A 13,024-nucleotide genomic window follows, 5' to 3' on the forward strand; every position below is an offset into this window, starting at 1 on the left:
TATGCTTTTATATTAAAATTGTATGTCGGTAAAAAAATGTGACATCCAGAGAGCGGTTTCCACTAGCTTAAGAACTAAATCTACAATTCATCTGTGGAGGGAAGGACTAAAGCGCGCGCAGAGACGAGACGAGCAAGATCGCGATGAGTGCACCTGGATTTGGTCTACACCTTCTTGAGGAAGCTGCTGGGAGGTGTGGATAGTGGCATGATGGGCTCGTAGTTGCTGCAGCTGTCGTTGTCGCAGAAGGAGGTGAGCGAGGCCAGGGCATTCGCCGCCAGCGCCTCCACGCTGAACATGGTGGACAGATGGCCGCTGCTCTCGAACTGATTGATGATCATGTTCACTTTGCTCTTGGCCTCGGCTTTCAGGCTGGGGGAGGAGGGACTGCTGTTCGACAAACTCAGGTCGCGTTCGCCTGGAAGTGCCCCATCATAGCCGTAGCCCTCCCCGAGATCCGGATCTGTCAGCAGATTCTCCTTCTCGCTCTGCTTGCACTTGGTATTGGCGGGCGCAGCGCTGGCCGTGCTCGCTGTCTTCTGTCCTGTGCTCTTATTGAGACGACTGAGAAACCAATTCCTCGCCAGCTTATCACAGTCCTTCCCGGGCGTGGACGTCATCTTCTGCGGACTCGTCTGTGCTGATGTCTGAGATTTGCGTTGCTTCTTCTGCTCCTTGTTGTTGGGGCTTTGAGCAGGACTCGTCAGCGACAGCGACAGCTGCTCCGAATCGCTGCTGTTGCTTGCGCAGGAGTAGCTCTTCTTCACCGCCTTCTTCAGGCGCTCCGGACTGGGACCGCCTGGCGACAGCTGCGTAGACAGCTCACTGTGGACGGTCTTTACCTTGGCGTGGAAGTCCATGACCAGACTGTCGTGCAGACTGGACGGTTGTGGTTGTGGCTGTGTCTGCGCCTTGGTTCCGCCATCACTAAGTAGCACCATCGTTTCCACCTCCCCGACGGATGATGTCGCCTCCTTCAGCGGCTGCGGCGGACACTTTGGCACGTCATACTCAAAGCGCCTGGCCAGGGCGCTTGGACTATGAGTCTTCTCAGGCAGTTTGGGTGGCGTCCCCGACAAATCCACGGTAAGGTTGTAAATGGGCGAAGGCTCTTCGTAAATGCAGTCCGTTGTTGTGGGCGTAGCTGAATAGTTTATTCTCTTCGTGACTGGCGGTGTGGGCAGTTTGCGTGGAAGCGGGCTCTTCAGGGACTGGTGTACAGTGGTGGTGGCATCGCCACGTATGGCTGCCTCAATGGCGTGGATCCACTCTTTGGCATCGACCTCGTTGTTGGCCTGGTAAACGAACTTCTTGTTGGGATCGTCGGTGGTTATCTGGAAGCAAATGTCACGCCGTTTCCCCTCGCCAAAGTGCTCGATCTCAATGGCGGAGCTTTTCAGGTAGAGACTGCTGCTGGGCCGGCAGGCAGTCGGACCATCCGCATAGCAGAGCATCCACTCGTTGAGGATGCCGCAGTAGCACTTTCTGGTCTGATCGAAGAACAAGCGCTTTGGTACAATCCGCTGAAGCTGTCCGTATTTGGTGGATCTCTGCAGAGACAGGTGTCCGGCGGGAAGGTCTGCGTATGGACAGTCAATGATCAGCTCGTGGGTGAAGGTTATGACCTTTTGCGCCTCATCCTCGCCCTGGTCTTGGCCCTGACCCTGGCTCTGACAGGTCTCATACAGCTGCTGTTCCTTATCATCCTTAGCAACTGAACCTGCTCCTGGTGGGTTGGCGGAGAAGCGAAAAGTCTTGTCACTGTCCAAGGAGCCACTGCTGCTCAGATCGATATACTCCCGCGATGCGGCCACTGCAATTAGGGGTAATTACTAATTACTGGATGTTCCAGGCAAATAACTGGGCTCGTTCTTCACTCACGCGAGTTCTTGGACGACGATGGCGAGGACAACATCTCCAGATAGCAACTGGGACCGGTCTCCGCGCCCACTTTGCTATCGACACAGTCGCCCATTCCATTCCCATTCGACTTGATGCTTGGAGCTGGCACCTGGACGTCTGCGTCTGCATAGCCCGCCAGCAGCAGCTCGCAGCGCTCCAGCAGCTCCGCCGTCTGTTCGGCGGCCGTCATGTGGAAGAGATTCGAGGTGTTTTCGTACTCGGATGTCTCCAGCGAGGCACGAAAGTGGGCGCGCACATCTGCAACGAGACGAAAAGATCACCGCCATGAGTTCTAATGTTCGGTTGGGTTTGGTTCTTGCTCTGTTCTTGCTAAATATGGTGGCGGCCTATTAGCCATTAATTTCGAAACGCATCATTGGCCTTAATAGCCTGCCCCCCCCCTGCCAGCCGCAGTTGAGCAGTTGAGCAAGAGCCATCCCATTTCCATTCCCTCTGCGGAGGGCAATTAGCTGGCAGCAGTGTCTTTTGCAGTGACTCAGAGCAGAGCAGGAAGCGGACAGGCAATGCTTCAGTTAATTGCTCTGGGCTGGCTCTGGCCCAGTATCAGTGCCAGTAACAGCCGAGTACCAGCCCCAGCCCCAGCCCCAGCTCCAAGACTTCACATGAATGACCTCATAAGCTCTCTCGCTCAAGAGTCAACTGCGAATTGACCGCGGCAATTAAAAATAATTTCACTGACCAAGAAAGTAAACTCTTCGTCGGCGTTTTTTTATTTTTTATTTCTTTTTTTGTTCTTCTCTCCGTCTCCTCCCTTGCTAAGCTAAGTTTTTCGTGGTTCATACACACATACAAACATATATAAATTATTTAACTGTAAACCGAAAAGTAAAGAAATTTGCAAGAAATCTTGTTAAAATTTGAACACGCAAACTATGAATAAGTCTGTAATCGTAATACTTCTGTTTATGTGAATAAGCCACCAGCAACAGAGAGTGCTATGCTTGAAAACCGAACAAGAGATGCTCTTTCAACAAAACTAAATGGAATTTACAGATGTTAGTAGTAGTGAAGAGGCTATTCTTTCATCCTTTCTCCTCTCTCCTGAACTCTTAGTCTATGCCCTTCATCTTGCCCAGTGCTAGTGGCAGAGTACAAAAACTTGTTAAAATATAGCCCAGAGACGGAGGCTTAAACAAGCGCTTTGAGCTTCGTTTATCCTCTTTTTATGGTATACCTTGCGGGTATACGGACTTGTATACATACATATATGTATATACATATGCTTCGATGGAACAGCGTCCAAAACGACAGAGCCAAACGCCTTCGACAAAGTGTACACAAAAAACAAGAGCATGAGCCAGAACAAAAGCGTATTTAAAGTTGGCCCCATCCAACGCTGCTGTGGACTCGACTTCGTGGAATGAGTCAATAATACATTGGGTTATTATTAATGTTTATGTGTTGAAGTTTCAGTTGGATCGGATCTCGTCTGCTCTGCTCTGCTCTGTCTGTGGTGTGCGCCCCAGGCGGGCAGGCTCAAGGCACGAAGTTTTCTATAAAAGATTTTGTGTATGTAATTTTTGACTATGCAAAACGAACATAGTTTTAATGATGAATCTGCCAGTAACTGCTTTTAATTTTGTTTTTCGGTTTGCTTTTGTAATGTGCTGAATATTCGGGTTTTTAGTTGAAGATAATTACACTTACCCAACAAAAACTGTTCCATTTCTGGCCGTTTAGTAGTTGCCATTGTATCCATTTTATATTTTTTTCTGTTTGTTTTTCAGTGTTAATTTGAAGCGCTTTGCGTTAATATGCGTTGAATGCTTGTTCTGTAGATCGTTTGATTTCTCGCTCGGGTTTTATTGTGGCTTCTCTGGCGGTTGTTTTTGGACTCGGAGCTGTCATGTTCATCGAATGCACACAGTTTTGCCTTTTTGCCTTAGAAATTAACAGGTTGCTGTCAAAAGTAGATAACACATTTTATAAGATCACATGCACTGTTTATTGCGGGGTAAATGGTTGGAAATGGGGATCACAAAGGGGAACGGAACCCAGTAGTGAAGTGCATGGTAGCTACAGCACTAGGGATAGAGAGACACACGACACACACGCACTAGCAGAGACCGACTGAAGGTGTAGCTGGATGTTCTCCACCGCCTTCTCCGTTGAGGTTGAAACTCCCCCAGGGCGCCGACGAGCAACCCGCTGTGGTCCTTGACTGCATTGTCTGCTCTGGCTGGGATATTAATAGATGAACTATATATACTACGTGAGCCTCGGGAGCACCACTTGATTCGATCGTCTAACAGCTACGCGTCGAAACACAATACAATTTGTATTGCGCTTGGATCGTGTTTTTCTTTTTGTCATTTTTTATTTTTTGGTTGCACGCTTCGTTTGGCTGGAAACTCATGGAAAATCAGCGGCTGATGACGTTATGCTTTTCATTTTTTTTCCCCCACTATACTACACAGTACTGGGTACAGGGGATTGCGAGTATACAAAATTTCTACACTCGCTTGTGTACTGTATTTGTCATTAAACGTTATTACGAAATCTGTTTCGGGCGCCCAATGGCACTGTGAACTTCTCGGGGTGTAGCCAAGTGAATCTCTATATCTTCCTCTATCTCTACCTCCGCTGTCACTTGCGGTTTCCACTGTTTTGTGGCTAAGAATTGAATATACATAGTTATATGTACATATGTACATGTGTGCCACAAAGACACACACTTACAGAAGGGGCAGTGCCTGTGCCTTGGCCTGGGCCTCCACCTTCTCCGGCCAAGCCTTTTGATTGTGACTCATCTGAATGGCGACGCGTGTCGTCGCCGGAAAGCAACAAAGAGCTTCGCCAGCGCCATGCAAATGAGTGCCAAGTGCTGTTGACCATCTCTCCCAGCACTTGCTGGGGGTACACGCTTTTACTTTTTTGTTTTAATACCACCATAAACGCAAATTGTAATATTATTTGCACTTGGCTGCCGTTAGTTGTTATTGTTGTACGGTGGCATCGCAATTTATCGCCGCCATAACATTTCTATTTTTTTATTGATTGAACACACATGTGAAACGAAACCCTAAACTTCTGTTTCTTCTGGCCAGAGCTTCTTTGAAATTGGTCAGGCTAGGCTATTGCTTTCCGACAAATATGTTTTCGTAGAGGCTTTTCCGGCATGAAACGGGGAATGGCCTGTGCGCAGGCGTGTCAGTTGGTCTCGTCGCCGTCGTCGTCGTCTCTCTCTCTCTCTCTCTCTCTGCCTCCATAGATGTGTGCGCATTTCCGGTCATTTTCCAACGACGGCCTCTGACGGGTCGCCTTCCTGCAGCCCGGACCCACAAATTACGAAATGTATCCACGCACAGAATTTAGTTTTGCATCCGGTTTTCAGTTCTTTTGGACTTTTAAGCACACGATTACACTTTGCGCTTGTTTGCACTGACAACGTTGACACCTTTTCTTTTCCGTCCTCTGTTTCTGTTTCTGTTTCTGCACTCGCCTAAGAACGATCGGCAGCCATTTCCCCGCTCTGAGTAGAGAATCAAGCGCGGCTTGTTCGGTGCGCGAGAATCAACTGACGGCCGCCGCTCCACTGGGCTGTTGTCTGTTTGCAGTGGGAGCAGAAGCAGAGGAGCCGAGTGCCCGAGCGTCGTGGAGCCCAATCGGGTCTGTCTGTGAGAGAGAGTGTGTGTGTTTTCGCAAATCATTTTATTACGTTTCGTTTCGTTTTTGGGGAAACGCTGGAGACACATTTGGAAAGCCGGCCGGCACGTTAGTAGAGGCAAAAGCTTAGTTTAGGCCAGTCCTAGTGCCACGCCAACCACTACCTACCCTACCCAAAATATCTGTTTTGCAGAGCTCGCCTTTGATATAATATTTTAGTGCCCATCATGACCAAAACGGTGCGAGCAAAAAACAGGCTCCTCCATGCCAAAACCAACATAAATAACCAGAAATCTTCTAATGTGCGCAGCCAACAAGAAAGCGGTAGCAGGCAGATGTTGTTGCCGCAGCTGCTGCTGCTTCTTCTGCGACCAAGAAATCCGAGAGCCTTTAGAGAAGCAGGGAAGCCAATCTGCGGCTGTCTGTGCGTGTGCTTTTTGTGCATTCGGCGGCAGATAAAGATTTGTGGCGGAGCCGCGTCTGTCGCCTTTTTTGGAAGCACCATGAAGGACGTGGACGAGGAGACATGGCTATAGCAAACAACTCAATTTTAATTAAATGTTGCCCTCCGAGAAATAAATTAAATATGCTGGCCCTGTTCGCTGCGCAATACCTTGGCAACCTTGAGTGTGGACGTCTGGACGGGAGTGGCAGCAGCAACAGCAGCAATGTTGCTCCAACTGCAGCAATGATAACTCCATTGCAGTTGCGTGACTCGACCCAGGCCGGCCTGGATAACAGGTTCCAACATCGGCTTATTTTTATCAAGTGGCCAGCCAGCAAGTCGCTCGCTCTCTCGCTCTGGTTCAATAATGGGGCCGGCTGTGGCAACCATCGATTCGATCTCTGCCCGTTCAGCACCACAAAGACTCGACTCTGATTCATGCCCCAATGGGTTTAGTATTGTGCTAATGCTTAATTATGTGCAATAACAAGTATTTTCATTCAACTAAACAACAATCTTGTGTACTTAAGTCCATTGGCAAGCGCTTTTCGCTTTTGCTTGGCACGCTACTTGAGGAACGCTTGCAGGCGGTTCTGCTGCGACTTGCTCGCGTCTTTAAACGCGTGCGACTTCAGCTGAGCAGCCAGCTGCAGCAGCGCGTTTTGTTTCTGCGTCTTTGATTGCGTCTTCGTCCCATTGCCAGAGAATGGTGCCGACTGCGCTGCTTTCGTTTTGTTCTTCTGCTTCGGAGTTTTGTGTTTGGCAGCGGCAGGATGGGTAGATTTCGTGAGGCGTGCTGGAGTTGTGGGTGCCTTTGCCTTTTCCTGCTGTGGAATCTTCGGGCCTGCTTTAATATCTTTATTCAAGACCCTCTTATTGTTTCCTTTTTGTTGGTTTGTCGCTGCAGTCTCCTCAAGTGACGTCGGCGTTGTGCTTGCTATTGTTTCATCGTTGGCTTTATCCCGTTTTCTCCCCTTCCGCTTTTCCAGTGACAGCATTGTCTTGTGCTGACAAACGGCGCAGTCCACAACCTGAAAATGCATTTAGTTTTAGAGAGAGTTCTATAAAATCGAAGTTTCTGCCACTCACAATGTTGCTGGCCATGTGCTTCCTCAGCCACTTGGCCCTGTTCCTTGCCCCAGTGCTCAGCAAGCCTTTCTGTTGACTCGCCTTGGCCATTTCCAGCTTTGCGACGAGTCTTTTTCTTTTGGCAGTGTCCGCCAGGCGCTGGGGCTGCAGGTGGAGCTGGTAGTTGCCATCGGTCCACTGGTTTCCACAGCGGGCGCATATCCGTGCCGCTCCGAAGCTGTCTTCGGGGAGTTGCACGTTGTGTCTGGCGAATTTTCGACAGGTTGTACTGCAAAAGATGAAGATTGGATTTTGGGTCCCAAAGGATATCTGCATATGCCACTTACATGTAATGGGACTTTAGCAGCCGTTCGACGTGCGATTGTGCTTCCAGTTTGTGTGCGCAGTTCCACACAAAGTCTACTGTCTTTTGCTCGGCCATGTTCCAATAGTTTCCTACAAGAATAACATGTTTTTAAATAAATACAAAATTGCACGCTAAAAACAAACCTGCAGTGCGACCGTTTACTGTATTTTTAATACTTCTCGGTATTTTTACGGTATATCGGTATATAATGGTATATTTTGTCAATTTCATCAATCTATTAAATTTCATTTTCAACGTTATATAGAAATCTAATAAAAGCAATTATTTAAATTAAGCCAATCAAGTAGAAAATTGATTCATCAATCGTATTAAGCTGTCTGGGCATGGCTAAGTATTCTATATAGCTAGTAATATTCCACGGAATATCAAAAACGAGGAATATGTAAACTAGAACTTGAATTCGTCAGTATATATGCGGTATATTTTTCAAATGAGACCGCATATTATGGTATATTTCTGAGGGTCGGACCGTATATTTCCTACCGCCGAAAAAAAAGCGACGCGCATAATTTCGAACAACAACGGGCGGTACAGAGTCAGAAAAAAAGAAAAAAAAAAAAACAAAGCGACGCAGACAGCAAAAAAATTGTGTAGTGCCAGTTGAAAAAACAATATTTGAAGTGCGCGCAATAAATATTCGCATTCATAGCATCATTTGCAGCGGCATCAGCATCGGCAGCAACAAAAATGGACCCCTTCACTCAGGTACAACGTTTTGGCCCCGCACACAGTGAAGCCCTTTGTCTAACTGCATTTGCATTTGTGTTGCAATTTTCTAGCACATGCTTGAAAAGGCGGAACAGCGCAGTCGCGCGCTCGGCATCAGCAACGCCAGCAAATTTCCTTTAACCGAGTGCAGCGTAGCATCATCTTCGGTGGCTCAAAATTTGGAACCCACGAAGCCCATGCCCAACAGGAGTCACTCGCCAGCAGGTCACAGTATCAGCAGCAGCAGTAGCAGCAGCGGCGGCGGCGGCGGCAAAGTTGTGACCCTGGACAAGGCAATGTTGGAGGCATCGCCGACCAAGCCGCTGCGTCACTATGCGGCCATCAACAAAGAAAACATGGAAATGGGCATCGAGATAAACATAACATCAGCCAAGGCAATTGGGGTAAGTTTTTCCTCTACTCAGTCCTCATTTCCCCGTGTTCACTCCCGTGCCCTAGTCTTTGTCTCGGTGCTATTTGTTTTGGTGGTGTCCTTTGTCATTGAGTTTCCTCATTGTGCTTCGCTGTTTCACACATATGTATGTACTTTCCACTAGGTGCAAGTTGAAATTCAAGAGCAAGAGGTGACAGATGACGAGGAGACGCCTGGCGATGCTGTGGATAATCCCGTCCAGGCGATCAATCAGCCGCTGGCAAGATTGCGGGACACCTCGAGGAGTCAATTGAAGCGAATGGGTGACTTGTACTCCAATACTGCCGACCTGTCCTCTCCCATCCATCGTACGGAGGCGCAGTTCCATGCAGGTGACGATGACGACGACTCAAGTCGACGGTGTCCTCGTCAGGGCAAACAGCGATTAGGCAAGCTGGCTGCACTGGCCGACACCATTAACCAGTGGGAAGACGACACAGCGCATCACGATGTGCACAGACCAATTGAAGCAGTGGCAATACCTCCACCCAAACCTGAGTTGCCCAGCCGGCGGGGAGAGAAAGGACCTGCCCCGCAACCGCCTAAGCGAGACGAGGGCGACGAAGGCGGGAAAACAAAGCAATTGAAATGGGATCCCAAGGTACTGAGCTCATTGGAGGCCCAAGGTTTTCAACGCCGTGATTCGTCCACCATTAAACATACATATGATTATGCCAAACAGGGAGAGGCGGCACCCACTGCAACTGACACTGCCAAGCCGCCAGTTCCGGGAAAGTCGACGGCGGTCAGCAAGGTGGCCAGGACTTTTGGGCCCACCGCGGCGGTATCCACGAAAATAGCTTCTGTATCTGGTACAAGCATCAAGTCTGGCTTAGTATCCGGGCGAGCAGCCATCTTTGAAAACAAAGCGGGCGCTGGAGGGCAGATGCAAGGAGGACACCGCTTCCAAAAGGATCCGTGCGAGCTGTCACTTAAGGAGCGTATGAAGCTTTTCGAGACCGGCAACAATAATACTGCCATACTGCCGAAGGCTCCAATAGCATCTGCAGCCAGCATTAGTCAGATCAGACAAGAGGAGTCGAAAGGTGAGTGCGTCTTCGGTGGTATATTAAGCCTAACTCCCATTGCTGCTTTTCCTGATCCCATAGCCCATGTTGCTGCTGTGCATCCTGTCACAGCGGCTGCTGTCTCCTCTACTGTGAGCGCTGGGGCGGCTCACAAGCCCAAGCCAGAGAATAAGTTGCGCGATAAGGTGGCTGCCCTTGTGGCCAATGCCCAGTCCAGTGCGGAGAGCCGCATTAAGGATATTGATCGCCAGCGTCAGGAAGACATGCAAATCATCGCAAATCGCTTCAACAAACAGAAGGAACTCTTTGTTCCACAGCCAGCGGCAAGAGCGACTCCAGCGCCAGCGCCCGCATCAGTACCGGTGACAGTATACAAGGCGGTACGGCCCATGCCGCCGCCGCCACCGCCGCCCATGTCTGGGCTCTCACCTGCCATTGCCAGCAGCAAGAGGCGCTCACGTAAGCACCGATTAATGGTACATGAACATTGTAGCTGACACTATTGTAATTTCAGCTGGGGATGCGCCAATTATCGACGAGGAGTCAAAACGCGCTCGCAAATCAAATTCAGAGCGCCTCTATCCCGCCCTATCTGACCTCGACTCGAGTGGAGAAAACTGCTGTGCGACGGTAACAGCCACAGCCACCGACGACAGCGACCAACAGGAGCAAGACGAAACTGAAAGGTGCGCTGACAAATGCTACTCCTGCTTGCTTTTCTTTCTCTGCATTGAATAACCATCTTACCTTCAGACTGATCGACTGATATAGCACTAGCCCTCACATAGCTTTAATTCCCCCTAGACAAGGCCAACAATAAAAATCTTGCTTAACTAACCGTTTATCTTTGATTCGTGCAGTTGCATGGATGAGTCGGAGGACCAGTCGCAGACTGAGGACAGCAGCACCGGCATGTGCAATGGCAGCCTTGGTCGCGAGATTATGAACGCAGTGCAGCGCAATGAGGCGGAGATACAGCAGCAAGGCAAGAAGGTGAGTTCAGGTAGAAAACTCTGGGATGAGAGGGAGGTCGCAACTAATCTAATTGTTCTTTGCAGACTGTGCGCTATGCAGATCAGGATTTCTACTACAACCACGAGGGTCAGGACAGTTCGGTTAATTCGTCGCAGGTATCGGCGGGCATTGACGACTATCTGGATGAGGCTTTGGTCGAAGACTGTGGCAGCACTCAGGATGATGACAGCGATGGCGCGGACGAGCACAACTCCAGCCACCTATCGCTGGGCGTAAGTTTTCTCTGTTTCCTCTTTTGTTCCATCTACTTATAATCCGTTTTTACAGAGCAAGGGTACGACTGCCTCAAATAGCTTCTCCTTCCGAAAAAACCCGACTTCAACGAGTTGCCTGCCTGTTGACGAGCATCAGGAGATCATGGACGTGCAGACGCCGCTTCTGAGCGGGGCCCAACCGGTCAGGTCGGAGCTGAGCGTAAACCAGGACAACGACAATCTGGTCACCCTCGTCCACACAGTGAGCTTCTATCGCCGCCAGCAGAGTGCAAATGTGCGTTACCTACCCCTACCCTCCGCTTCAGCGTGTCGCTAATATTTCACTCTTTTACAGAGCTCAAGCTCTACACCGGTGCGCAAGATATGTCGCGAACAGCAGGTGATGCGATCGGCTTTGGCTGGCGACTGCCACGCCAAGCACAAGCTGGAATACGACTCACCACAGCATGGCGAGATGGCGGAGGCCGGTGCCGGAGCTAGCAAGGATGACCACACCGATGATGATGACGAGGAGCTGCAGAATGCGCGCGACTCCAATGATGCCACCCAGGCGCAGGACAAGATCAAGAAGTTACTGAGCGAGGTGTGCAAGCAGCAGCAAGTTATTGGCCAGGCCAGTCAGGCCTTGAATCTGTGCGCAGCTACCGTGGAGTTCTCCGGCTCTACAGAGTCCGTAGAGGGAGAGCGGTATCTGTTGCTGGCAAGTGAGTTCCGCGTAAACGTTTTTCACATTTATATCCGTAACTAAATTCCGACATTCTTACAGCTCATCGTCGACAGTCCTGTTTGGATGAGGTACAGCGTCTGCGTGTGGAAAACAGCGTCCGACCGGTGGGTGGACCAAAAGAAAAGGGCCTGTTGACTGTTAAGGACATTACCATTCCGTTGCGGCATGAATATTTGCGCAAAATGGCCTCGGGCAGCATCAATGGCCATCATCTCGTTTGTCTTCTCAAGTACAACGAACACGTGCTGGCCACCAAGACTGTGCCGACCATGCCCGGACTGGTGTCCGTTAAGTTTCCCGATGTTCTCCAGCTGAACAATGTCTATGCAGACTTTCGGGTTAGTTTAAAGCATCTTTTTTTGGGGATCGAGCGCCTTTAATTGATGGTTTTCCTTTGCAGATCACGCTTGAAATCTATGGAATGCTGGCCCAACGGGATCAGTTGCCACACGACCTTAAGTACCACATAAACCTGAACAAGAAGGGCGGCGTAAAGACGCCAAAGAAAAAGGGAGGCGAGAATCGCTTAGTCATGCCACCAGTGCAGAGTCCGGCCGGCCCGCATGTAGTGCGAACGCCTCAATTGGTGCAATACGGGTTCGCCATTTTCTCGCTGCGAGAGATACAGCGCACCAGCTGGACGCTAACCCAAGTGCTAGGCGTCAGCCCTCTGGAGGGCGTCGTCCACATGAAGGTCAACTGTGAGCTGTCCGTGAGCGTGGAGTACAAGGGATTCCTCACCATGTTCGAGGACATATCCGGTTTTGGTGCCTGGCATCGTCGCTGGTGCTATCTCAATGGCTCTGTACTCAACTTCTGGAAGTACCCGGACGATGAGAAGAAGAAGACTCCCATGGGCAGCATCGATTTGAATGCGTGCAGCTCACAGAAAGTCACCACCGCGCCGCGCGACATCTGCGCCCGCCTCAACACCATGCTGCTCGAGTGCGAGCGCCCGGCCAAGGACACGGATCAAGAGTCGCTGATAATAGTGCCCAACGGACGCACCACCACAGTCCGCCACCTCCTCTCCGCCGATACCAAGGAGGAGCGTGAAGAGTGGTCCGCTTACTTCAACAAGGCCCTGACTCTGCTGCGGGCCTGGGGACCCACCCACTGATGGGACTAACTAACCGCTAACATTTTTGCAATTGCTGTCACCCGTGACCCATGACCCCTGACCCCAGATCCTGACAGGGGGCTCTTTAAAGTTTTCTCTTTTTAAGTTTTTTAATGTTCTAATTTGCATTGCGTTTGGCTTTTTTTGTTTTTGTCGTTTCTTTGTTCAGTATTTAAAAATTCTTCGTATTCTACTGGCACATGTTTGTGTTCGAGTTAGATATGTATAACGTATTGTTTAAATACCTTTTATATGTACGACTAGATCATGTTGAACTTATGTATATTGCCTTTAGGATGTGTCTCAAAATATATATGTAAATCCCAGT

General features: G+C 49.7%; 3 protein-coding genes across 8 annotated transcripts; 1 reads left to right on the forward strand and 2 right to left on the reverse strand.

The window, feature by feature from the left end:
* Positions 1-40: 40 nt before the first annotated feature.
* LOC6602063 lies at positions 41-6,243 on the reverse strand. Of its 5 annotated transcripts, XM_026984974.1 has the most exons (5): positions 4,603-5,420; positions 3,977-4,536; positions 3,571-3,823; positions 1,882-2,160; positions 41-1,813 (listed from the first exon to the last, which is right to left on the reverse strand). In XM_026984974.1, exons 3-5 carry the CDS (start codon positions 3,620-3,622, stop codon positions 165-167), a joined length of 1,980 nt encoding a protein of 659 aa, XP_026840775.1. In that variant the 5' UTR covers positions 3,623-3,823; positions 3,977-4,536; positions 4,603-5,420; the 3' UTR covers positions 41-164. The 5 variants fall into 5 exon arrangements, with proteins under 5 accessions (XP_026840775.1, XP_026840778.1, XP_026840777.1 ...); XM_026984977.1 differs by lacking the exons at positions 3,977-4,536; positions 4,603-5,420 and adding an exon at positions 6,143-6,243; XM_026984976.1 differs by lacking the exon at positions 3,977-4,536 and having other exon boundaries at positions 5,321-5,420.
* A 161-nt stretch (positions 6,244-6,404) lies between these two features.
* Positions 6,405-7,557, reverse strand: LOC6602062. Its single transcript, XM_002027132.2, has 4 exons — positions 7,553-7,557; positions 7,390-7,498; positions 7,064-7,331; positions 6,405-7,005 (listed from the first exon to the last, which is right to left on the reverse strand). The coding sequence occupies exons 2-4, from the start codon at positions 7,482-7,484 to the stop codon at positions 6,541-6,543; spliced, it is 828 nt and encodes a 275-aa protein (XP_002027168.1). The 5' UTR covers positions 7,485-7,498; positions 7,553-7,557; the 3' UTR covers positions 6,405-6,540.
* A 385-nt stretch (positions 7,558-7,942) lies between these two features.
* On the forward strand, positions 7,943-13,022 carry LOC6602061 (anillin). 2 transcript variants are annotated; one of them, XM_002027131.2, is made up of 12 exons: positions 7,943-8,135; positions 8,210-8,542; positions 8,696-9,172; positions 9,254-9,617; positions 9,681-10,058; positions 10,114-10,285; positions 10,460-10,592; positions 10,658-10,846; positions 10,902-11,123; positions 11,184-11,553; positions 11,616-11,914; positions 11,977-13,022. In XM_002027131.2, exons 1-12 carry the CDS (start codon positions 8,118-8,120, stop codon positions 12,694-12,696), a joined length of 3,675 nt encoding a protein of 1,224 aa, XP_002027167.1. In that variant the 5' UTR covers positions 7,943-8,117; the 3' UTR covers positions 12,697-13,022. The 2 variants fall into 2 exon arrangements, with proteins under 2 accessions (XP_002027167.1, XP_026841720.1); XM_026985919.1 differs by having other exon boundaries at positions 8,696-9,617.
* Positions 13,023-13,024: the final 2 nt, after the last annotated feature.

This window comes from Drosophila persimilis, unplaced genomic scaffold (genome assembly GCF_003286085.1).
Source record: "Drosophila persimilis strain 14011-0111.01,24,50 unplaced genomic scaffold, DperRS2 tig00000002-arrow-pilon, whole genome shotgun sequence".
Taxonomy (NCBI): Eukaryota; Metazoa; Arthropoda; class Insecta; order Diptera; family Drosophilidae; genus Drosophila; species Drosophila persimilis.

Coding starts and splice junctions, on each gene's coding strand:
- LOC6602063 (XM_026984977.1), bottom strand. CDS start 3,622: ATGGATACAATGGCAACTACTAAACGGCCAGAAATGGAACAGTTTTTG. Junction 2,161..3,570: donor AATGGAACAGTTTTTGTTGG/GTAAGTGTAATT, acceptor GTCTCGTTGCAG/ATGTGCGCGCCCACTTTCGT. Junction 1,814..1,881: donor ATCGTCGTCCAAGAACTCGC/GTGAGTGAAGAA, acceptor CCCTAATTGCAG/TGGCCGCATCGCGGGAGTAT.
- LOC6602062 (XM_002027132.2), bottom strand. CDS start 7,484: ATGGCCGAGCAAAAGACAGTAGACTTTGTGTGGAACTGCGCACACAAA. Junction 7,332..7,389: donor CTGCTAAAGTCCCATTACAT/GTAAGTGGCATA, acceptor CATCTTTTGCAG/TACAACCTGTCGAAAATTCG. Junction 7,006..7,063: donor AGCACATGGCCAGCAACATT/GTGAGTGGCAGA, acceptor ATGCATTTTCAG/GTTGTGGACTGCGCCGTTTG.
- LOC6602061 (XM_026985919.1), top strand. Junction 10,847..10,901: donor CCAGCCACCTATCGCTGGGC/GTAAGTTTTCTC, acceptor CCGTTTTTACAG/AGCAAGGGTACGACTGCCTC. Junction 11,915..11,976: donor ATGTCTATGCAGACTTTCGG/GTTAGTTTAAAG, acceptor TTTCCTTTGCAG/ATCACGCTTGAAATCTATGG.